This window comes from Rattus norvegicus, chromosome 5, assembly GCF_036323735.1.
Source record: "Rattus norvegicus strain BN/NHsdMcwi chromosome 5, GRCr8, whole genome shotgun sequence".
Taxonomy (NCBI): domain Eukaryota; kingdom Metazoa; phylum Chordata; class Mammalia; order Rodentia; family Muridae; genus Rattus; species Rattus norvegicus.
In genome coordinates this window covers 144,792,232-144,817,153 of record NC_086023.1, presented here as the reverse complement: position 1 = coordinate 144,817,153, position 24,922 = coordinate 144,792,232, and the positions used below count along the sequence as shown (strand labels likewise).

At 50.2% G+C, this 24,922-nt stretch overlaps 1 protein-coding gene across 7 annotated transcripts in view; it reads right to left on the bottom strand.

Annotated features, from left to right (window-relative positions):
• Dlgap3 (DLG associated protein 3) overlaps positions 1-24,922 on the bottom strand; it is a 70,684-nt gene that overhangs the window by 29,944 nt on the left and 15,818 nt on the right. For 5 of the 7 annotated variants that reach the window (XM_039109349.2, NM_001301876.3, NM_173138.6 and 2 more), the window contains exons 2-5: positions 16,804-16,886; positions 14,256-15,407; positions 10,064-10,269; positions 9,652-9,724 (exon numbers count right to left, since the gene is read on the bottom strand). In XM_039109349.2, the coding sequence (XP_038965277.1) occupies positions 9,652-9,724; positions 10,064-10,269; positions 14,256-15,356 (1,380 nt within the window). In that variant the 5' untranslated portion in view covers positions 15,357-15,407; positions 16,804-16,886. Of the gene's footprint in view, positions 1-6,993; positions 7,143-9,651; positions 9,725-10,063; positions 10,270-14,255; positions 15,408-16,803; positions 16,890-24,922 lie in introns of those variants that run through there. The other 2 variants (NM_001276304.1, XM_039109350.2) reach the window with 2 other exon arrangements.

Genomic DNA, 24,922 nt, shown 5'->3' with positions numbered 1-24,922 from the left:
TGGGCTAGATCCAGTGGTCCCCTTCTAAAGAATAAAATGTAGCAGATAGAGTGGCTTCACCTTAGTTTCTGTCTCTCTGCACATGCACGTGCGCCCCCCCCACCCACACACACACACACACACACATAGACACACACACACACACAAAGACAGACAGACAAACACACAGAGACAGACACAAAGAGAGACAGACAGACAAACACAGAGACACAGACAGACAGATAATCACACACACACACACACACAAACACACACACACACACACAAACACCCAGCAACCTCTCTCTACCATTACTACAAAGGAGGTAAAACTCTTATCACTGCCCAATAAGCCATGGAGGGCCGAGGGTACGCATGCCAGCAAGTCTTCTTCAAGGCTGTGATATAACTGCAGCCTGCCCACCACCTTGACTGCAGCCTTGTGGGACACCATACCCAGGTGCTCAGGGCTAAGGTAGCCCACAGAAATCAGGAGGTAATGTAAGGCTCTTTGGACAATTCATCACGTAGCCATGGGTAACTAATTCAAACTATGGCATAAAAACAGAACTAAATCATTCCTGGGCTCAGTCATCCAGAAGCTAGGCATTCTGCACCTAACGTTACCTTGGCTATAAGAAAATCTCGTGTAGGGGTTGGGGATTTAGCTCAGTGGTAGAGCGCTTGCCTAGGAAGCGCAAGACCCTGGGTTCGGTCCCCAGCTCCGAAAAAAGAAAATCTCGTGTAAACCATGCTGTACTTTGTGGTTGCGAGGGCTTTTGTTGCTGTTATTCATTTGTTTGGCTTTGTTTTGAATTTTGTTGTGGGTTTTTTTGTTTGTTTGTTTGTTTTTGAGTTCCTTGTTCGTTGTCATTGAAACAGGGTCTCCTGTAGCCCCAGCTGGCTTTGAACTCACAATGGAGCCAGCACTGGCCTTGAATTCCCACAATGCCTAGCTAAATAATGTTGTCTCTCTATTTTGCCCAGGATAGCCCCAAAATGCTAGGCTTAAACAATCCTCCTGCCTCATTCTCCTAAGTATTGAGGCTATATTGTACCCAGGATCAACTATGTTTAAGAGTTTATACTTTAAACGATAAAACTAGGTGAATGCTTGCAGTCCCAGCACCTCAGAGGTGGAAGCAGGAGGATCAAGAATTCAAGGACATCCTCCACTACAGTTGAGTTTTATACAAGCCTGAGTTACATGAGACCCTGCCTCAAAAAAGAAAGAAAGAAAGAAAGAAAGAAAGAAAGAAAGAAAGAAAGAAACCCACAAAGTTAGAAAATATAAACAAAACCAAAAACTTGGACTGGGGATGGATATTAAAGATTTGAAAAGGAACCCCAGAAAATTTCTAAAAATTAAAAAAAAACCCTCAGTGAAATTTAAAGCACAATTTATAAGTTAATAGTAACCAAGAAATAATAGAAGAAATTTTAATAAAGCGTCAACACCTTTATTAACAAGAAGCAGTGGAGGGAAGCAAAGAGATGGGGAGCCTCAAGGGAAGGTGACAGTACAGGGAGGGAAGGTCCCCCGCACAAGTATGGGTCAAGATGGAGACACCAGGAGCACTGTGGGGAAGGCAAGGTGTAGAGACAGCCCAGGCTGCGAATTCCCCAGACTTGCTCAGGACTTCAGACAAAATGAGAACAACCAATCTTTGTACCCAGACAATTCGAAAGACGGACATGATGTCAGAAACAACCATTTTGTCACTCTGAAGGCTGATCAAAGGCACACAGGAAAATTACTTCGCTTTGGGTGAGAAGGGCTCTGATCCTGTCCCCAGTCCCCAAGGCCCCAGCTTCTCAGGTGGCAGCACTCCAGGCGCAATGCTGCAGGCTATCCACGGAGCTGCTTTATTGTGGCAGCTGGAGGCCCCCCTAAAGTTGGAGCACCATCAGGCATGTCAAGAACAGGAAGGCTGGCCTCAGTGTTACTCTGTGCAACAAGCAGCAGCCCGGCTAACTAGACCTATTTTTTTTTTAAGATTTCTGTTTGTTGTTTATGTATATTGTGTGTCTGCACACTTGGGCTTTATTCTGGGGGGGGGGTTCCCATCTTTATGTGGGCTCTGGGGATGAGACCCTGGTCGACAGGCTTACCACCGGGGTCACCTCACCAGTCCTGGCCTGATACTTTACAGAGAATTCTGGGACTGACACAGAGAAGGGTCTGGAAACCTGTACACCATCACCCAGCATCCCTCAGCAGGGAATCCGTACGCATGTGCACAGGAAGCCCCAGAGACCTTGGTGATGAATGAAAGCCGGGGAGGCTTGAAACCAACCATAAACCAAGAGAGGAAACCTCATTGTCCTCAAGGGTTTTGAGGACAACTTCTACCCCATCTTTGGCCAAAACAAAGCCATGTAGACACTGGAACAGTTCTCTAGGAAACGAGGCTTTAAAAGCAGCAGGAAATGGAAGAGAGAAAAAAAGAAAGAAACGTGAAGAATCAGAGACTCCGTGTTGCAGGAAAAGCAGACTTCACAGGTTCCCTCCAGGAATTAACACAAATAAACAAAGTAACAGCAGTCTTTAGGAGGTAAAAATAAGAGCCCAGAATTGTCACACTATATTACCTAAACTGCTCGGCACTCAACAAAATATTTTGTCATGCAAATAAAGAAGAAAGTATAAATGGTCTCCGAATGTTGGGTTTATCACACACAAGCTACTGAGTGGTTATTACAACCATATTCAAAGAGCTAAAGGGAGCCATGTTTAAAGACTGAAAGGCAGGCATGGTAACAGTGATTTCATGGATACAAATCACAATCATCAAATGAAAAGGAGGGGGAGGGGCCTAGACAGTGTCTCCCGGCAGTGCCCGGGCCAGTTTCACTCACCGCGTAGCCCCAGCTGACACTAAACTCAACATCATTCTACATTGGCTTTTCAAAACTGCAGACCTTTTATTATTATTATTATTCATTTTAAAATTATGAGTATATGTGCATTGAGGTGCCCTCAGAAGCCGGAAGAGAGCACTGGCTCTCCCTTCTGCCCCTCCCCAGGAGCGCTGGAGTTAGAGCATAATGTAGTTTCCAAGAACCAAACCTGGGTCCTCTGTAAGAGCAGTATGCTCTTTTAAGTGCTGAGCCATCTCACTGGGCCCTTATAATTATTAATTTGTTTAAAGAAAAACAAATGTGGAGTCAGCGAGATGGCTCAGCGGGTGAAGGCGCTTGACGAGAAAGCCTGGCTCTCTTCATTCCAACCCTGGAACCCGCATAAAGGAGAAAAGGAGAGAACTGACACCGTTATGTTTCCCTCTGACCTGCGACTGAGTGCTGTGGTATGTGCGTGCACCAACACACACACACTCACATTCTCACACACACACTCACACACACATGCACTTGCGCGCACACGCACACACGAAGAATTTGTAAAATTTAAGAAAGAAATATAAGTATCTATTCAAGAACTGGAAAGTAAACTCACTGAAATTAAAAATTCTATTGAGAGGTTTAATATAAGATGTGATCAGCAAACCTGAAGACAAAGCAATTCAGACTGTCCAATCTAAAGAGTGGAGAGGGAAAATAAACTCTCGAAAATATAAACACGGGACAACAGCAAGCAAACAGACATGCATGGGATGGGAGACCCAGAAAGACAATGGAGGAGGAAGAGGAAGAGAAAGGAGAGGCCAAAGGCTTCAGTGTAGCTCATTCGTGGAGTTCTTATTACTGGAGACCATCTGGGTCAACCTCCACCACCACAGAAACCAGGCAGGCCTGGTACCACAACCTTATGACCCAACATAAGGAAGCTGGGGCAGAAGGACCATAAACTCAGAGCCCACATGGGCTAAAGACTGAGTTCGAAGTCAGCCTGGGCAAATTCAAAACATCCAGTCTCAAGAAGAAAAGAACTTTTGTCCAGACAAGTTCTCACTAAGTAGCACTGGTTGGCCTTGAACTTGATATGTAGAATAGGCTGGCCTCAAACCCACCACAAGCCGCCTCCCTCCCGGAGACTGAGATTTAAAGGTACATACCACTACACTGGACAAAGAGGGAGGCTGGGGCATGTAGCTCCGTGGTAGAGTATTTCCCCGACATGTGCAGGCCCGTAGGTTCAACTGTCACTTGAGAGTAGAGGCTAGGGAGTGGGGGCCTACCAAGCCAGTACGTACAAAGGAGGCAGGGTGGGCTTTCCAAAAAGTCATGAAAGCCCCGAACCCTCAGACTTAGGGACTCACACCACAGGAAAGATGCAGACGCCAAAGCCTAAGCAAGCTCTCAACGGCAACCAGAGAAGAACGGGAAGTGCACACAGAGACAGTCACGGTGCAGCGGACTTCTTAAATCAGACAGTGAGAGGGACTGACACTGACTTGGATGTCCCCCAACAGGCTAAATGGCATCAATCTGTCACAGCACGCTACCAACCACCAGTGAGAAATTAAAGAATACACTTTAGGTGGAAGGAACTCATAGACAAAGATATGACCTGGAAGAGAGAGAGAGAGAGAGAGAGAGAGAGAGAGAGAGAGAGAGAGAGAGAGGTGTATATGACTTAGGAGTAATAGTGTAAAAATGTACAAGGGTCTGGGGTCCGCTCATGGGTAGAGCACTTTCCTAGAATGCACAAAACCCAGGGCTCCATCCACAGGATGGCCTAAAACCAAGCATAGTGGCACAGGCCTGTCATCCCGGCACTTGAGAGGTAGAAGTAAGAGGATCAGAAGTTCAAGACCACGCTCAGCTACCCAGTGAATTTGAAACCAGCCTGGTCTCAAAAAACGAAAATCAAATGTCACATGTCATGTGCCCTCACCCCAAACACCCTCAAAATGGACCATATGCCTAAAGTAAAATGTAAGAGACATTAATTTTGTTGTGATTTTGGATTAAAGCAAAGATTTCATTTTATATTAAAATGAATTTTCTGGGAGAAAAAAATAAAAATTTATGAGATCTACCTCCTGGGGTGGTTTGAATATGCTTGGCCCAGGGAGTGGCACTATTAGGAGGTGTGGCCTTGTTGGAGTAGATGTGGCCTTGTTGGAGGAAATGTGTCACTGTGGGGGTGGACTTTGAGACCCTCCTCCTAGCTGTCTGGAAGTCTGTCTTCTGTCTGCCTTCTGATCAACTCTCAGCTAGACCAAATCGCAGTAGAATTCTCAGCTCCTCCTGCACCGTGCCTGCCTGGATACTACCATGCTCCCACTTGACGATAATGGACTGAACCTCTGAACCTGTAAGCCAGCCCCAATTAAATGTTGTCCTTTATAAGAGTTGCCTTGGTCATGGTGTCTGTTCACAGCAGTAAACCCTAACTAAGACACCTCCATTAAAGTGAATGTGATTTATCGGGTCTGACGGTACAGGGCTGTCATCTAGCTGCTCAAGAGGTCGAGACAGGAGGATAGTAATTTCAAGATTAGTTTGAATGAGACCGGAAGTCAGTGACACATGCCCTTAACCCCAGCCCTTGGAAGGCAGAAGTAGGTGGATCTCTGAGACCGCAGCCAGCCTGGCCTACAGAGCGAGTTCTGGGACAGCCAGGGCTACACAGATAAACCCTGTTTCAAAAACAAAACAACAGTGGCAACAACAAAAAAATCATTTCTTTAAATAAAAAAGCAAGAAGGGTTCTAAGGGCAGGTGGAGGCGCTTGTCACCAAGCCTGGTGACTTGAGTTTGATCTCTGAAACCCACATGAGAGAAAGAACAAGACCCCCACAAGTTGTCCTCTGATCTCCACACGTACACTGTAGGACACGCGCACTAATATAGAAATATGACTTAAAAAATAAAAAAACAAAAGAATTCTGGGGATATAACGCAGTAGGACAGCACATTCGCAGACATGCGAGGACCCAGCACTCAAGGGCGGACGGTGAGCTTTCACGCTGTGAGACACAGAACGTAGGTGATTGCCACCGCCAAGACGGGTGGCCTCAGAACTGACTCTTTCGAGCTGTCCTCTGGTCTCCCCATGTGTGCGGAAGCACAAAATAATGCAGGCAGAAATACACAAGTAAACGAATAATATATAAATAAATGTAATACCAATAACGACAGTAAAATGTCTTTTTTTGTTGTTGTTGTTCAAACACCAGAACACAAGTCCCTCAGCAGAGGAAAGCATTGTGGCTGACATGTTAATGCCACATTTCCAGTACCCAGAGTCTCTGGAAAACAGTGTTTTTGTGTGGACAGTGAGGAGAAAACCCAGGGCCTCGTTCATGCTAGGCAAGCATTCCATCACTGAGCTAGAACCTCTCTCTCCCACCCCCAAGTAAAATTCTATGGCTTAAAAGGGGAAGAAAGAGGCCATCAAAATTAAAGCACCCTAAGGACCGTGCATTATTCAGAGCGAGAGTAGGAAGCCTTGTCGGTTGCAGACTAAGTCAAGTGTGCACATTAAAATTACAGGAGAAACCATAAAGGATAAAATGGGGTATGTAACTGTCAAACCAGCGTGGGATTTGACAGAGAAAAGAATAAAGCAAACTCCATCAATCCAAAGGGGCAGAAAAGCACCGACTCTGATGGATGTGCTGACGTAAACCTGTCATCAGCCCTCAGGAGGCTGAGGCAGGAGGATGGTCACACGTTATAGACCAACCTGGGCTACATACATAGCAAGTTATAGACCAGCCTAGGCTACACAGTGAGACACCATCACAACAAAAATGGAAGAAAGACAGACAGACCAACATAAAGGAAGGAAGAAAAGTATCATCTAAGAAGCAGGAAAGGGCCAGGCAAGAGGGCTTGGCAGGTGGAGGGGATTGCCACCAAGCCTGATGACCTAAATTCAATCTCTGGGATCCACGTGGTGAAAGAAGGGAAGCAATTCTTCCTCCATGTTGTCATCTGACCTCCACACATGCACCCCAGCATGCACTCTCCCGAACCCCAGCAGGATAAAAGAAGGCACGAAGTAAGGTGACAGAAATAAAGCCAAGCATACCACAATAAATATAAACGTACAAAACTCTCGGGCAATTAGCAAGTGGATGTAAACTATTTAAAAAGACATACCTGAAGCATACGGGACAAAAGACTCTAAAGCCACAGATGGAAAAAGATGTCCAAGGCAAATACTAAAGAGAGGAATCCACTCAGGAGGACAAGCATCATTAGAGACAACAGGGCAGTGTCTTTGCTGCTTTAAACCTCTCCTCTTCTGTAAAGCAAGGACTCTAAGTCACACCTCCAGGAGAAATATGCCAAGTATATACACTGTTAGATAATGTGAGGTGGGAGGAGGAGAGAGAGGAGGAGGAAGGCGAGGAATAGGAAATGTTTGGAAGGTTTAGATTAAAATTTCAGAACACTTGGAAAAGATGAGAGAGAGAGAGAGAGAGAGAGAGAGAGAGAGAGAGAGAGAGAGAGAGAGAGAGAGAGAGGACCACAGCAGAATCTTGGAAGGAGACACCCAGGCAGTAACAAATGCTCGAGTTCTAAGGCTGGAGAATGTCAACGTCCATGTCTGGGAAGCAGGCAGGTACAGTATGGTGGAGGAAGGGAAGGGAACAGAGCTAGGAGATGAACACAGAATCACACTGGCCGGCTCACACGGGGCTCTGTAAACCCCAGCAAAGCCCTGACTGGTTACTTTGAGAAAGGCCAAGGCTCTGAGCAGAAAGGCAAACAGATGTGGTTATATTTTTAAATAACCATTCTGGCTCTGCTGACAGAGAATGAGTTAGAGTCAGGACAAACACAGAAGACCAACAAGAAGGCAGCATAACGGCCCTGACCAAGCCCATGGGGGCCTGCAGTGCAGCTGCTGAAGGGTGGATGGAGCCTGGGAATGCTGTGAAGGGGATTTGCTGAAGGACTGAAGGATAGGGTGTTGTCTAGCAGGGAGAGCACTCTGGCTTCATGGATAGTGGGTATAGCTCTGTGATAGAGTGGAGCGTGTGCTCAACAAGAGTAAGGTTTAATCAGAGCACAGAGAGGGGAAAAGGGGAGGGAGGGAGGGAAGGAGTGAGGGAGGGAGGAGGGAGAGGAGAGGGGGAAGAAGAGGAGGAGGAGGAGGGGGAGGAGGAGGGGGAGGAGGAAGAGGGGGAGGAGGAGGAGGGGGAGGAGGAGGAGGGGAGTGTCTGCAGCAGCTAGCCAAGTGAGCTCCAATATACAGTTCCATGTGCATGCCTGGGCTGTAGTTATACATCTGGGAGTCGTCAGGTTCTCAGTAATATTCAAAGCTACAGCCTGGATGAGATCACCCATGGAGTGGGCGTAAAAACAGAGAAGGGACAGAGCCCTGGAAAACTCCAGTGGTGACATCCTGAAACATCCATGTCACCACAGTCATGGGGAGAGATGGGGTGGACGGCCAAAAGCCACCAGAGAAGACAAGTCCCAGGAAGAAGGGTCCTCAAGTATGTTAGATGTCACCAACGGGCAAGGAACATGAAGATTGGGCATTAACCGGTGGGACTAGGAACAGAGGCTGGCTTGAGGCAGAGAGACAGCTGTGTGTGCCAAATCAGAATCCCTGATTCAGGAAATGGAACAAAGAGTTTCTGAGAGACTGCCGAGGCTCACAATGGGAGCCGATGGACGGTCTTCTGCGTGGCTCTGTGCATTGCTCTCCCGGCACCCCCCGCCCCCCAGCAAACAGTAAAAATAGCTAACCTTCATTGAGCACTGGCTATGTGCCAAGAATGCTATTATGATGCCTATTTTTAAATAGGGAAGGAAGGGGCTCAAAAGTCATGTAGCTTGCCCCAGGTCACTCAGCCGGTAAGTAGTTCAGCCTCTATTCAACCCTGTTCCTACATTCAAATATAAACTACCATTGCCTCTGTTTAATGGAAGGGGAGGTCTGCGCTTAGGTATAGAAGTCACTTTATTTTCTTTGAGATAGGGTTTCTTGGGCCCCGGGCTGGCCTCCAACTTGCTAATTAACTGAGGACGACCTTGAGCTTTTGATCTGTCTCCTGAGATAGGCATGTGCCTCCATACCCAGTTGTATGCATCCCTGAGGATTGAACCCGGGGCTTTGTGAATGAATGCTAGGCCCTTTGCTAACTGAGCTACATTCCCAGCACTGGAACTCACTTTATAGAACATCGGTTTTGGACCAGCGCCTTCTGTTTGAATGTTTTCCACTGAACTCCTACAAATCCCCTGAGAGACAGTCAACACTAACATTGCCTTTTGGTTTTGTTTCTTTGAGAGCTGAGTCTTACACCAAGGTTGGCCTTGAACTCATGAACTTGTCCACCTCCACCGCCCACATGCCAAGATTACAGAGCCATCATTTCAGGTTTACTCTTGTCATTTCAAAGACTAGGTAGGAAACAGGGGGGTGTTGAAAGGGAAGGTGGGGTCCAAGGGAGTAGAGGTCGTGGCTGCAGAACTCAGGCCTAGATAGCCCAGGAGACTTCATCTCTGCCTATGCTCTGCCATTTACGAGTCTGGGGCAGCCAGGATTGGAGAAGAATGGAGAACCCAATAGAAACGATGCTGCCTTCACGCATGCTCACCACTTTGAGAATTCCTGGGTGTGTTCTCCGAGATCCCCAGCCCAAAGCAGATCTGGAAGTCACAGGCAGGTTTCGGGGCTTTCCCATAACCAGACTTGCTCTCTCTCCTCACAGAGACTGACCATCGCAGCCTTGAAAGAGCACATGGAGCTGACTCCCCTTTTCCTCTCCTTCCCTCCATGTATACAGGGCCACTCCCTACCTGTCCAGTTGTAAGGGAACGGCTGTAGCCAGGGATGGAACTCCGGGGATGGATCCGGGGTGGGACACAGCAGCTGAAAAAGGCAAATACCAGAGTCAGAAGGGGAGGACGATAGCAGGTGGAGAGAGGGCCTGATAATATCAGGGCCTCTGACCAGGTTCTGTTCCTCCCACACAAACACAAAGAGACTACCCAGGAGACTCAGAGTGTGAGATCCCTCCTGGACTCCACCCCACCCAGACCCCACACACACACTCAAAAGAAACACTAAGACAAAGACTATGACTCCATTTGGAGCAGAGCAAAATAGTCTGTTGAATCCTAAGCAGGACTACCCATCCAAAACCCTCTACATACAGTTCCTGCAGGAACTCCGAAGTCGCCTCTGACACCCCTCCCCCACCATTCTTACTTGATCCTGGCTGTGTCCACGCTGGAGGAACGGCGGGAGGCAAAGCGTCGGGCAAGTGCTTTGGGAGACGTCTTGGGGCTACCATCTGAGTCTCCGCTCTCCTCGTCCCCCATGGCTTTGATGTAGCTGCCGCTCCGCATCCTGCGGCAGGGGATCTCCCCATCCTTGCCACCCGTGGGGTAACCCCCCCAGTCATCTTGCGGCACCTGCAAGGACAAGGGCCTCTGTCCCTCAGACACTGTTACTAGTCGGCTTAGAGGAGAGGGTATTCTTCCTCCCATTGGCAGTAGGGGGCGCTCTGCCCTGCTGGGGGAGCGAGCCGCACTGACTGAGTAGGCACAGGGGACTTGAAGGGAATGTGTCAGGGTGTTTTCTCTCTCTTGTGGGGGTTGCTGCATCATCCTCCGGAGACCTTTAGCTACTCAAAAGAGGGTCAGCAGAAGAGACAAGATGCCAAGACATTGAAGACCAGAGGCCTGAGTGGCCTGTCAATCATGATCCTCATCCGTGCAGGATAGCCTGACCTCAGTGACCTTTCACCCTTCCTCCTCCATCCTTTGAACAGGCCTCCGCTCGCCCGCTCGCCCTCCCGCCCTCCCGACTCCCTCCCAGCTATCAAGGAACCACAGAGGGTATCAGGCAGGGAGCGTATCAGCACCCTCCAGTAGGGCAGTAGGGGGCGCTCTGCCCTGCTGGGGGAGCGAGCCGCACTGACTGAGTAGGCACAGGGGACTTGAAGGGAATGTGTCAGGGTGTTTTCTAGACCAAAGCTAGATGGTCAGGAGATCAGGCCCCGGGCAGAAGCTCAAGTGGCAGGAGGGAAGCCAATTAGGAGGCTGAGGCTGTTCTGCAGGCAAGGGATGATGAGGCCTAAATTAAGACAATGAGAATAAGGGAAAGAGGAGGAGAAGGAGATGTGATGCGCTTTGAGCATCCGTGAGCCTGATTAGTGGGGGAGGGAAGAGGAGCCCGGGAGGAGTCCAAGATGGCTGAGAAGAGCGGTGTCTGAGGACCTGGGGGTACAGGGTGTTGTCCTGCACTGAGCCACAGAAGTCCAGATCTGGGGAGGGGTGACAGGTTCAGAGTTGAGCCCTGGCCCTGAGTCGGGCCAGGAACACCCAAGAAGGTGTTACGTGCAGTCTTGGGGTTTACTGGTAAAGATGGGCAGGAGGCAGACTGGAGAAATCAAGGGTGGTAACCAGATGCCCCGGAGTAAAGGAGACACCCCAGGGGGCAGAGGGAGAGAACTGAGGAGAGACCCGCTGACATTTTAAAAAGGACTGCAAAGCAGGGAAAGGGGGCCTGTGAAGTCACCTGAGAAGGAGTGGGCAGAGGGGTGGGAGGGAGTCAGGAGAATGCCATGTCACAGAAACGAGACATTTCAAGAAGAAAAGGGAGTCGATTATGTCAAATGCCACAGTGTTCTCCAAGGTCAGTAACTTGTGCTCTGCAGTTAGGAGACCCAGGGCAAATCCTGGCCCTGTCGCTTGCTAGCTAGGTGAACTCAAGCAAAGCTAATTAAGCTCTAAGAATCAGTTTCCTGGGCTGTAAATTGGTAAAAGTAATTATACCTGCACCGGAATGGTCGGTGGGTAAGATAAACAACCAATTCTGAGAGCCTGCAACACAGAAATCGCTCCGTAAATGCTAGCTATTATTACAGGCGCTGAAGGCTTTGTTGGGGGGAACTGCTGCCCAGAGACCACCAGTAACCAATGCCCAGGGCAAGTTCAAGGGAAATCTGACTGAGGTGAGAGGTGAGGGAAATGGAGGGAAGAGGTCTATGCTCTGAGACTTTAAGTAGAAAAGGATGGCAGGGAGTGGGAGAGGGTGAAGGTTTGGAGAAATGTTTTAGGAGAAAAGCAGCCGTGGATGTGTTTTCAAAAGAGCCAGTCAAGGTAGTCTCTAACTCCAGGGGCAGCTGAGGGATGCAGTGGCTGAGGAGCCCTGGTTGGGGAAGGAGCAGCTCCATGGGTTGGAGTCTCTGATGGTCCCCTACACAGTGAAGAATGAAATGTAAGGAGAGAAGGCTGGAGGAGCAGGGCCTTTAAAACACATGCAGTCCGGAAGAGGTTAAGCAGAGCAAGGAGAGGCTCCAAGGAGGCAGGCTTAGGGAGGGGGTGGGGGTGGGGCGAGTGGTAAGGGTGAGGCTAGAAGGTTCAGGAAGAGACCCTCATAAGGGTGCAGGCTCAGCGAGGGCCAGAGCTCCATCCGAAGGGAAATGAATGTTGTTCTGAGGGGGATGCAGGGATCTGGAAAAGGCTCACAGACACACCGGTGTCCAGTGGGAGAAACCAGGCTACATTAAAGAGTAGGAAGCTAGGGTATGGTGAAGTATCCCTGCCATACCCAGGAGGCAGAATGGAAGCCCATGGAGGCGGCCTGAGCTACGCAGGGAGATGGAGATCACCGCGGCCTACATGAGACCCTATTTCAAAAAACAACAAAACAAAACAAACAAACGAAAAAAGCCAGAGGGGAAAATCCCAATAAAGTTACCATGTCACATAGAACCAACCTCCCCTGCTTATGTGACAGGGGAGTATCAGGCTCTTTTGGAAGGTCCCTGCAGCCTTCGGTTCACCCACCCTTGGGCTCAGGCCCCCACTCAACCCCCATCATGTTAGGATGCTCGGGAAGCCCAGGCCCTGAGAGCCATCCCCACCACCAATCCTCTCCAGAGAGGAGTGGCAGGAGGCGAGGTGAGGGCACGCACTGCAGGGCTCCCACTCCACAACCACTGCAGGACACTGTGAGGCGCATGTTAAAAAGGAAGCCCCCAGGGAGGTCAGGACAGCCCTGGAGAAGCAGCAGGGAGCAGCAATATGGTAGCAAGGTCTGGTTACAGGGGAGGAACGGTGTGTTTTTCCCTGCACTCCTCAGTTCTCAGCCTAGAGCCCCTCCCCACCCAGGGAGGGAACTTGAAGCTGACCTACCCCGTCTCAAATCCCAGAAGTCTCATCCCGTTTTTGCTACAGTGCTGTTTGCTCTCCTGGGCTTTCGTGTGATTCCCCACAGGAGAGCACTAACATGTGTACAACTTACAGGCAAGGCCAATGTCACCCCAAAGGCTCACACGAGGAGCTCACCTCTCCAACGCGCTGTAGGAATTCCTGGAACAGCTCCAATCTGCACTCCAACTCCTCCACTGAGACTCAGCTCAGGAGACATTCCTCACAGGAGCCTCCTGGAGCCACCCCTAGCCACCGCCCAGAGGTGAGTGAGGAGCCTCTTCTGTGTTCTCCAGGGACCCAGGACTCTCTTGTATCACATAACCTACCATCTCTTTCCTGGTCTATTCCCTAAAAACCACGAGCCCTCGGCAGCCAGGGTCTCGGTTGCTGTATTAAGGATGTGCTCACTGAATGAATGGATGTGGATCAACAACCCAAGAGAAATGCCCACATTGGAGATAACCCTAAACCTTGTGGACCTCCAAAACTTGACGTTTTTCCCCCTAAAAGACCGGGAACATTCACACAATCAATGTGGGCTGGTTGAAGCTGGAATGAAAGCCCCAGGAAAGGGCTCAGAGCTCCTTGTGGCAAAAAAGACCACAAGGTTATATGGGTAGGATGAGAGAGGGTCACGGCCATCACTTGCCCACCCACTCCACCACACTGCCTGAATGACAACAGGACTCAGACTCCAGTGTGTTGCCAGCCTTGGAAAATCCCCCAAGAGGCATTTCCTCCAGAGTCCTCCATAATTTTCTGGACTGTCCCACCACACCACAGCCCAGATGACAAACCCAAGTAGAGGAATGTTCTGGAATCTGACCTTCATATTCCAATGAACTGGACCACCAGGATTTGCATATAAAAGGTCTAGGGAAGGGCTTGGGGCAGAAGAGACTTCTTTCCAACTCCCAAGCCCCAAGCTCAAAGACAATGCCATTATGTCCTGTCCACCGCCTTCTTCCACCCCAGAAGACAGTGGTCAGCACATCTCATCCAAGCCAAGAAGTCTTCCTGGTATCAACATCACTGGTCAGATTAGAGGGGTCCCTCCAATGTACAAATGAGGAAAGAGAGGCCCCAAAGGGGCTCAAGCTTTCATGAGGCAGAGCCTCCTTCCTTCAAGACCTCCAATACGGGGACAGCTGGACTCCACCCAATTATATCCATCATTCCCCCAGCTGACCAGACTGGTGAGGACTCAAAACATGGTCCCCTACCCCACCAAGCCTCACCTGCAAATAGTGATAAGTCCTGGCTTTGGCCTTGGTCTCTGGACCCAGGAGCCCCTTGCCTGGCCCGGCCCCTGGGTATCCATCCCGGCCCTGGCTGACCATCATGGTATGCCAGGCACTTCGCTTGACTGACTGTCCATCCAGGGACATGGACATGCCAGTGCAGGCAAGGCAGCGGCCTTCTGACCCGCCCGAACGCCCCTTGAAGCTCAAGTCCCGGTAGGACCCATCTGGAGCATCCAGGCAGAAGGGACCTCCGGGCTCTCCAGGGGGCCTCCCACCCAGAAAGCCACTGTCACTGTCCAAATTGTCATCAGAGCTCCACCAGCCTGTGGCCTTGGTCTGGTGTCGCCCATCCCCCTTGCGGTCCTTGCTCTTGCTCCGTTTGCCATGGCGGGACTGGTGGTGGTGATGGTGGTGGTGGTGATGGTGGTGGTGGGAGGTGGGGGGGCCTCCTGAGCCTGGACCAGAGTAGCTGTCTCCCCCAGAGCTACTTCTTCCCTCGGCCTTAGGCCCATTATAGTCTCGCTTCCCAGGTGCCTCCAGAGAGTGGGACTTGGCAAAGAGCTTCTGCACAGAGTGAACCAGGTGCCGGATGCGGCTAGGACTCTCGCTGCGAGCCTCAGGGGCAGCGCCAGATCCAGGTCCAGGACCAGGCCCTGCTGGACCTCGCTGGTATGGGAGTGTGTGGAAGCCATCTTGTTGAACTGGCAACTGCTTTTCAAACTGATCCAGGAGTGTGGGAGGCAGGCGGGTGGCACCCTTGCCCTGTGGGTGGCCCACACAGTCTTCACAGGTGTCGAAGGGGCCCTGGCCCGGGTACATCCTGGGGAAGGTACTGCTGCCTCCCCCAGCCCCCACCCCCCCTGGGCCTCCCTCGGGGCCTACAGATGATGGACCCTCACTCAGGCTCAGGGGCCCTTCTGGAGAAAGGTGTCCCAGGCCAGCTCTCGGGGCACAGAAGCGGGGCTCGGTGGAGAAGGCCTCCCTGGAGCCCAGCAGGTACGGGGCCCTGGCAGCTGGGCCCACGTCCATATGCTGTTGGTCAGCAAAGCGGGCTGGGCGGGGATGGCTGCCTCGGTCGCCATGGTAACCCCTCATGGCCTCAGTAAAGGCTCTTCATACTGTTGGGGGCCAGGCCCCAGGAACCTCCTGAGAAAATAGAAGAGAAAAGGGATTTGGACTGAACAACAGGCACTTTACCTAAAATCATCTTTCGCTAGGCACCGTGGCATCCCTGTTGGTATTGCCTACCAATTTTATTGTGATTAATTATACTATCTTTCCACACATGGACTGAAAAGTCCTTAAAACAGTCATAATAGACAAAGACACGAGGGCACAGAATAATCCCATCATTCATCACGGTTGCAAATTTGATAAATACTCATCCACAAGAGGAAATGCTCTCAGCCAAATGGGCTTTTAAATATCTTTAGATTATCAAAAACAAAAGGCAGCCCAAGCAGACAGACCACATATTCAAAGAAACCAGTCATTAGGTGAACTGGCTTTTAACAAGCTAAGCTGAAGCAAATTGATCCACAGCCATTCCGCCACCTCAGCCCTATCCCGCATCCCCCTGCTGCAGGTTCCAGGAAGAGAACACTAACTTCAGGTCTACATCTCCACACCACTCCATAGAACCCCTCTTCCTTCCATGTCTACTTCCTTACCTCCGACTGCAGGCTCCTCCGCTCCCCTCCTCTGGGGAATGCCATAGGCAGGAAAACTAGAGTTGGCTCCTCCCACCTTTGCTGGCTTCCCGACACTAACCACTGGAGTCCCCGCCCTCTCCCCTTGCCAATTATCCTTTGCCAACCTCCCTGACCATGAGAAGGCATCTTGGAGGGAGGAAAGTCTCCGGGCTTTCCTGGCTAAAGCAGGCAACATTTGACCACTGGACTGTGAAAGGAACCCAGGAGTTTTTCCTCCCAGGAACAGTGGGCTGGAGAAGCTGGAAGCCAGTGGAGAAGCCACTGTGGAACCAGTGTGCCTGGCCCTCATCCCAGGCTTGCCGAGGCGACAGGACAAGAGAGGTCAGCTCTCAGCAAGAGTTGCCTCCAATCAGGACTCCAGGAGCTGCCAGGACAGGAGCTATGGCAGGAGGAGGTGACAGCAGGAGGGACAGGGACAGAGGATCTGGCAGACGGAGCCCTCCCCCACTCTAGACCAGCTCCTGGGCCATCTGCTGACTAGGAGATGACAGTCTCAAAGACTCCAGACAGCAGCACCTCTTAAGACTCAATCTCCCTTCCTCCCGACACGGCTTCCCCTCACCCGTTCTACCTCTGGTTTCTCCGAGATCCTGCCCGCAGCTCATCCACTATTTCCCTAGCACTGGTGATGTACCAGGTATGGTGCACACATCAGTCTCTAAGCTGACTCAAAATCCTGTCTTGTAGACATTATCCACACTTACCGTGAGAAAATGGAGCTCAAAATGGGGAGATGAAAAAGCCGGTAAATGGGTGAGTCACCGCCTATCAAGTATTTGGATTCAAGAACCCAAATATAACCCCCATATAGCAAATTTCCTAACACTCACCATCCGGGGCGTCCCATCCTTGATGTCAGGATCCCCACCACCAGGCAGAATCCTAACTTCAGCAGGCGCAGGACCACTGGCTCCTGACAGGAAAGAGAGAGGTAGTGAGCCAAGGAAGGACGTTCCTCCTGGAGTCCTCGGGACAGGTCTCTGCCCTGGCAATTTTCTTTCCCAACCCCCCCAAACCAGGACTGGTTGGATCCCCCACGATGCAGAGGCTTCAGACCCTCAGGGAAATGAAGTTGGCTTCATTATGCAAATGTATGCAAATTTGGGCACAGGTTGGACTACCTCCAACTGCAGGTGTCTGTGTGATCTGTCCATGAGGCTCAGCTACAGCGTTTTCATTGCCCTTAAATATGGCCGCGTTCCACAGACATTTGTTGAGTGCCTACCTAGCGGAAGGCAGATTGAACGTACGGAGGTCATTTGAGTGCGGCCCTGTCCTTGAAGGGTCTGTAGCCTAACAAGAAGAACTACAGGGACAGAATTATCAGGTCCCTATATCCTGGGAGCAAGCTGTTGTTCCTTCCTCCCTGGTTCTCCTTTCCCCTTCCCCCAAGCTCTCCTCCTGGCTAACACTTCCTCACAAGGAGCCTCAACTTCCCGTGGAGACTTCCTGTACTCTTTATTCTGGATTTTGCCTCTCATTGGGCTTTTATGACACTCCTAGTACCCCCAAGAAACAGCATGATCACAGGATTGAAATCATTTGCCACTACCACTCTCCAGTAAGGTGGGGGAAAAAAGAAGAAAAAGAAAGAAAATAGGTTCCAGTCATCTCTGACTTGAGCTGGTCCTAAGTAAGTGTTCCCTATGGGTGAGGGAATGGCTGTGCTGGAGAGGTGACAAAATATTAGTCTGGCTTGGATTAACAGCTAGAGCAGATTCAGTAGAGAAGAATCAAGGAAGGCTTCCTGGAGAAGAGAGTATTTGAAGCACGATATGGGTAGACAAAGGTTGGGTGTGGGATAAATTCCCAGGGGAGAAAACAGCGGTTACAAGGCAGATAAAAAAAAAGTGCAAATACCAAAATCTGAGGGCTAGGCTTGGAGCATTCCAGAAGCTGGTGAGGATTTGGCAAATACTGGAAGACAGAGAGTCAGGGAGGAAGAGGACTCTCAAGTTTTCGGTAGCCGTGACTGGAAGACTAATGATGCCATTATTAGAGACGGGGATGTCAGAGGGAAGAGCTCGCTTTGGGGGTCATGATTAATAATAGTGAAAGAGACACAGTCAGACATGAGGAAGAACTTCCTGACCCTGAGGATTGTGACACAATGGAAAGGATTGTGGAAGAGTCTATAGAGGAAAGGTTCAGACATAAGCTGCTCCCAGATCCAGGGCCTGGACCAAAGGAGATATTCGTTCGTTATCTTGCCTAGAGAGACACTGTGGTGACATTGTTGATACCAAGAGCCTGGCTCTACGGCGATTCGCATTACTGTCCTTTTGGCAGGATAAGACAGGGAAGTCTGACTGAGAAGCTTAACCTCCTGTGGAGGAAACTGACCAAAGCATCATCCCCAACGTAGATGAAGCGTTGAATACTCTGGAGCTTTGTCTGTGACATGTTCTTTTCCTAACCCAGAAGGGGCACATATCAAACTGGACCTCACACTAAACTTCCCAACAGTGGACGTCCAAGTCCGAAGGTGCTCCCTGCCACCAGCTTCCTACACCTGCTGCCACCAAGCTGCTGGGTTGCCATTAGGATGTTTTGTTTTGCTTTGGTCTTTTCTTTTTTTTTTTCTTAAGATTTATGCATGTTATATGTATCCATGTTTTGCCATCCTGCATGTACGTGCGTGACACGTGTGCCTGATGCCTACCGAGGTAGAAAAAAGGTGTCAAATCCCCTGGAACTGGAGATCATTCTGAGCCACAGCATGGGTGCTGGCCAACACACAGTTCCTAGCAAGTGCTCTTAGGCAGCATCTGTCCCTCCCACCCTCTTGGTTTTGCTTTTGGAGCAAAAGGTTCAGGACTCCCAAGCTGGCCTAGGACCCCTTCTCTAACCAAGAGTGACCTTGAACTCATGACCTTGCTGTATCCACCTTCCAAGGGCTGGGTTTATAGGTGTCTTGTCTTCAAGTTCTTTTTAAACTTGATTCTCGTTCTCACCAATCCATGTTCCCTTAGCTCAGGTCTCAGACAGGAGCCCCAGTAATCACTCCTCTCCAGGTAGACCGCCAGCACTCATTCCCTACAGGGAAGAACTGTCCAGGAATAAAACACCGCCCCAAGACCAGGTCTATGGTATCAGACAAACGGTGTGATCTTCCAAGTTTAATCCATCTGTCCACACTAATGTCATCCGGGACATTAGTGAACATCGAATGACACAATACCTAGGAAACCATTTGATAGCCCTGGAAGATGGAGGCCGATGAGATGGAAGGCTCAGTGGACAGTATGAGTTGGCTCCCCAAAGCCCACAAAGTGGAAGGAGAGGCGAGAGTCCCAAAGGTTGACCTTTGACCCCCCCACACACACATGTGCCTCGTGACATGTGTGCACACCCCCAGTGAATTCATTCACATTAAGCAAATAATAAAATTAAAATTAAAAGTTTAAAACCCCACCTGGTGGTGGTGGTGCACCCATTATAATCCCAGATCTTGGGAGGCAGAGACAGAGCTCTGAGTTTGAGGCCAGCCTGGTCTACAGACTGAGTTTCAGGCCCTCCTCCCTCGGCCACTTGGGAGTCGGGGTTACAGTTGTCCAAGCAAATCCACCAGAAGCCTTTATTTGGGTGTCTAAAATCTTCAACATACAAACAGCAAATAATATAACTAAATACAGGTTACTGAAGGAAGGGGATATTTCTTTCCTGTATTTTTTTTTTAAATTACTCTCAAGTAGCCCAAGCCAGCTCTGAATTCCTTACACAGCCAAAAATGACCTTGAGTTTCTGATCCTCCTGCTAGAGCGCTAGGATAGCATTTGTTTGTCACTACACCGAGCTTTAAAGGGAAGATTTAATTATGAACTCCTATTCCTCAGATCCCATGCCTCCCCCGAGGCCCCCACCTCATCGCTAAATACAGTGAATGGGAGGGAGAACCAATCAAGGAGAGAGCTCATCGTCCAATCCATCACCCCTTGCATCCTAAAAATAGCCGTGCCCACTGAGTCCCATGCCCACCAATCACTGCCGGCGGAGGATCGGAGACTGATTCCCAAACCCCTTTCCCTTCTTCCCAGCCTCCCTTGTGATGAAGCCAGGCCATTCCACGGTGGCTAGTGATTTATACATGAAAATGTGAGGTTCCTGGAGGGGAGAGTCTGCCTTTGTGACAAGGGTTGGGGTTTGCGGGTGCCATCCTTCCTCCCCCTGCCTTCTTGCCTGGGATAAAACAATGATGGTCAGATCCGGGGTACCCGGCTTGAGAGAGAGAGACTTAGAAAGTCGCAGAGATGTTAGCACTGACACCATCGAGTCACACAACCAACACAAGCAGTTGCCTTTCTCCAGGCCTGTATACGATGAGGAACAAACTCTATTTTAAACCCCGGTTGGCCAGATTTTCTGCGTTTGCGGCAGAAAGCGGTGCTACCGAATCCAGCTGCACCTCAAACATCACCTTCTGCTGGGACATATGCAGGAGGCTCATAGCTTGTCTCCCCCGTTCTGGTAACCCAAATTATCCCTTGGAGATGCAGATGTGACCGTACTGCTTCTCTGCTTTCTTCGCCCAATAACCTTGGGTTAGTTAACATCTTAACCTGGCCAACAGAGCCACACCTGGCCCTTTCCGCTCTCCCAGCATCCTCTCCCCACATGCTCCCCCTCTTGCTTGTTCTCTCTGCTTCAACCAAACCAGCCTTTTTTCAGTTCCATGGGCCCTCACATCATGGGGCCTACTCTGTGTCCAGAGAGCCTTTCCCCACCCACCTCTGCCGTGCTGACTTCTGTTTCCCCTTCAGATCTCAGCTCGGTTGATGCTTCTTCGGGGAAGCTTTCTCTGGCCTCGCTGACTAGGTCAGATCTCCCTGCTGTTTGCTCTCAAGGCATCCTGTACCCTTCTCTAATCTAGTTGCCATTTTAAAGCTGTGTGATTCTGTGACTGTCTTATCCTATTCTCTCCCAATAGGATGTGAATTCCACACAGGAATTCTGACCATCTTCAGCGAATTCCCCCAGCCCCTGGGCACAATGCTTGTCGAGTTGTAGGTATTTGTTGAGTATGCCTGCAAAGAACAAGGCCCTCCGACTTCAGGCATTTTATTTGATCCCCAAAACTACCCCAGGATGTGACTTCATTCCCCCATACATTCTCATCTGAAGAAGCGGAATCTGAAGCTGCCAAGACAACATTGAGAGCTGACAGCAAAGCCAACATTGCCCAGCTCCACAACCCGATGGCTTTGCTACAGCCTGCACGATTAGCCTTGAGAAGCTGAGCTTGTAAAATGTCATTTGAAAGTAACAGGTATTAATGCCACCGAACAAATAGAAAGACTGCATACATACCGCACAGCTAATGAGAGCCCTCGTTTAACTTTCCTCTAGGTGGGGAATATAACTTCATGCCAAGCCCAAGGTCAAATAAAGAGACCAGCGGAAACTCCCTGAAGTTTCTTGGTTAGTTAGCTTCTTAACCTGGCCAACCGAGCCATATACCTGGCCCTTTCTGCTTTCCCAGCATCCTCTCCCAACACACACCACCCTTGCCTGCTCTTCTTCAGCCAAGCCAACCAAAGACAGGGTCTCAGGTAGCCTGAGCTAGTCTCTAACTCACTATGCATTAACCTTGAATTTGTAACCATCTGGCCTCTATCTCTGAGTTCTGGGATTAGAGACATGCCTGAAGTCTGTTTCCTGTGGTGCTGAGGGCCAAACCACTGGGTGATGTATTTGCATGCTAGGCAAACCCCTCTACTCTCTGAGCTACATCCCCAGCCCTGTTTTTTTTTTTCCATTTTACCAAATCAAGTCACCTTTCTTCTTCATCCCATGTCACAGAGAGAGAGGCCCAGATGGTGAACCTCTGAGCCTGGAAGGCGGCCACTTTGACAATCACCTGTGGCTGCCTGGGAAGTGGAAAGGGAGGGGAGTCCAGGAGGACCTGGTGTGTGACAGGCTCTTCCGTGATAGACCTCATCTGGGGATGGAAGAAGGTGGCACAGATGCCGACACCAAGAAATTACCCAATTTAGCACCAACGACACAATCCAGCAATTAGTTTCTTAAACCGGAACTTGCTGGGGGCTGCCAGGCTGGTGAAGTTGTTGTTACAAATCTCACTGGGAAGCCAGCTGTGTAATTCGCCAGGAGGTTGTCACTGCCCCAAGCAATTACCTTCCAGAAAAAGAATGGAAAAATGGAAGAAGGAAAGGAGGTGCAATCGAAGTCAGATTACCTCGTCCCCTGCCCCAGGGTCGGGTGACAAGCCTTTCCTAAGACAGAGGTGACTCCCACGCCCACCCCTCATCAAAGCACTCACTGGCGTGGAATTGCCACCTCACGATCTAGGTACAAATCCCTTGCTACTCGCTTGCTAGCTGTGTCTGGGTGGGGGGGGGGGTGCAGACCAGGGATTCGCTGAGCTTGCACCATTTTCTCATCTATAAAATGGGGACATTAGAGCCACCGTGAAGGTGTTAATGACGTGGTTAATGCTTAGCACATCAACTCCTTAGCACTCTAGCTGACACAGTAAATAGTCCTCACAAGGGGCTAGCATGATGTACAGCTTTATTTTCCTTCACCCATTTACAGGGCGACCTTGAGCAGGTCGTTTACTCTCTGTGAGACAACCACCTAAGGCTGGTGATCCTCTGCTAGTCAAAAGACAAGTTGTTCTTCACGGTCGGTATCTGGGGACCAGGGATCCAGATGTGCTCAAGGAAAACCAGTGCCTCGGGTTTTCATTACACATGCGATGGCTTAGGTAAAGATTAAATGTTAACTGACTCCTTCCTTCCTTGGGAAGCTGCTGGGAGAACTAGACGGGGTGGTCCAGATAGTTGTAAACAGATGTTGGGGCTCTTTGACAGGTGTCAGCCTTATTTCTTTGCCCGTATTAGGTCCTCTCCATACTGGTTTAAGTAGAACAGATTCCCTAACAAGTGAGGCCTAGGATTTGCTTTGTTGCTGGGAGCCTGGCTTCCTCCATGCCTATGAGTGAACCACATGTGCTGTTGGGAGTTCTGGCTTCAGGTTGTGCTTAACCATCCCCTTTCCCTGTGTCAACTGAACTAATATAGCTAGGAGTGTACCTGGCTCCCTGTTTAGCCTTCCACCACTCCTCGACCTGACAGCAGTTAGATGCCCACAGGAAAGGCAGGGAGGGGGGCACCCTGAACCATACATAACATGGAACCTCTGGCCCACAAGTCCACAATGGTTTATCTCCGCCCATGGATTCCTCCCGCCCCCTCACCTCTTCTTACATCCACTCTTATCTGAGCCCCCTTTAACCCATCTGACCTTAGTTTGGCTCTGGTATCCCCATCAGCATCTGTGTTGCTAGGTGGGGGCCCCAAGTCCCTGACTTCTCTCAAGCCAGCCCCATGGCCCATCCCTAGTCCTCGAGACTCCAAGAAAATGCCTCCCCTACCATCCCTGCCACAGGAAATGGGGAAGGGGGAACAGAATGGAATCAGGAAATCCCCTTGCCCTAGTTACGTTATTTAATCAAGCCTTTCTGGGAGCTCGGGGCAAGAGGGCTGCTGAAAATGGGCTTCCTCTTCCAAAACACTCAAGACATTTCGGCAGGGCTGAGTCTAAATGCCTCTCCCAACCCGTCTGACAACGCTCATGCAAACCTGAGAATAACCCAGGCCACCTCTAATCTCTTTGAAAGTCCCACCTCAGGGGGGCTTCGCACTTGTTCTCGCTGCCAGAACACTCTGCCCCAGATACTCCTATGGCTTCCTCTGTCTCATCTTGCTGGGCTCGGTCCTGACAGGCTTTCCCTGACCACTCACTCTCACTTGGTGCAGCCTTGTCCTCCCTGGGGTTCTTTCTACACCACCCAGCTCTGCTGCCCCGAAGCACTTAGGGGATCTTTGAAATTACTTTCTTCACCTATTACGTTTTCATGGTGTGTCTTCCAGTGGCAAAACATCACCTCCAAGGGGGCAGTGACTAAGCCTGCAGCCGTCTGTGATCCGGAGTGCCTGGTACTAGCAGACAGAAATGAATGGCTTCCCTGCTGCCCTCGCCCACTCTCTGTGCACAGAAGCCCGAGGAAAAGACCTCCCCAGCCTTCCCTCCAAAGGCTTTGGAGAGCTCAGAAAGACCAGTGTTCAAAATCCTGTGTCTAAACACAGCCCTGCTCTTGCTGTGTGCCTGTTATCAGTCAGATGTGCTCTTTTGCACGGGGAGGGTATGGTGGAGAAGACAGAAGGAAGGGGATGACCCTTACGGCGAGTGCTGCAGAGACAGATGAGCCTTCCTTCGAGGAGGCTCTGAGAGACTGACTGAGTCGTAGGAGCCAGGCTCAGTGCCCACCACCAGCCCGGAGAAGGTCTCGTCACTCAGACTTGTTCGATCCCAGCTCCTTCTGTAGCTGGGTCCACGGAGCCAAGAAGCCTTGCATACCACGTGTGAGCTTCCTCCTCCTTCTCCAGGGCTTCCAAAAGGCCATGCTGACCAACCTTCTCCCTCAAGGTCAACTGTTTCCAGTCCCTCTGCTCTCGGCTATGTCTGCCAACACCTCACCCCACCCCAACTCCTCAAGGGTCTCCAAGAGCCCAAGTTTGGGAGCTTCCCCTTTGCTGAGAGGAGCCTCAGGACCAGAACTCATAGGAGGCTCTATCTAGTGGTGGCTAGTGACAGAGAGTGTCTCTTCTAAGTTTCGAGCTAAACAATTCGGGTTTAAAGCCCACCAGACATAGGCCTTAAGGAATCGTCTTCCTCTCTGACAAAGTCCCCCTATGCTCAAAAAGGAGACAAAATGGTCTCTTTCTCAGGTCTACAATGCTACAGGGGTTAAAGTAACACTGTAAGGTGTCCAGCACAGTGCGGAAGGCTGGCTGTAGATGAAGGGGAAGCCATTTAAATGCATGAGAATTAAATGCACGGCCTCTTGAAGAGGATTTCTCAGACAGCCTTGGGCAGAGACCTGCAGCTATGCCTGGTGTATTAGAAATGGGTGCTGTGGAAACT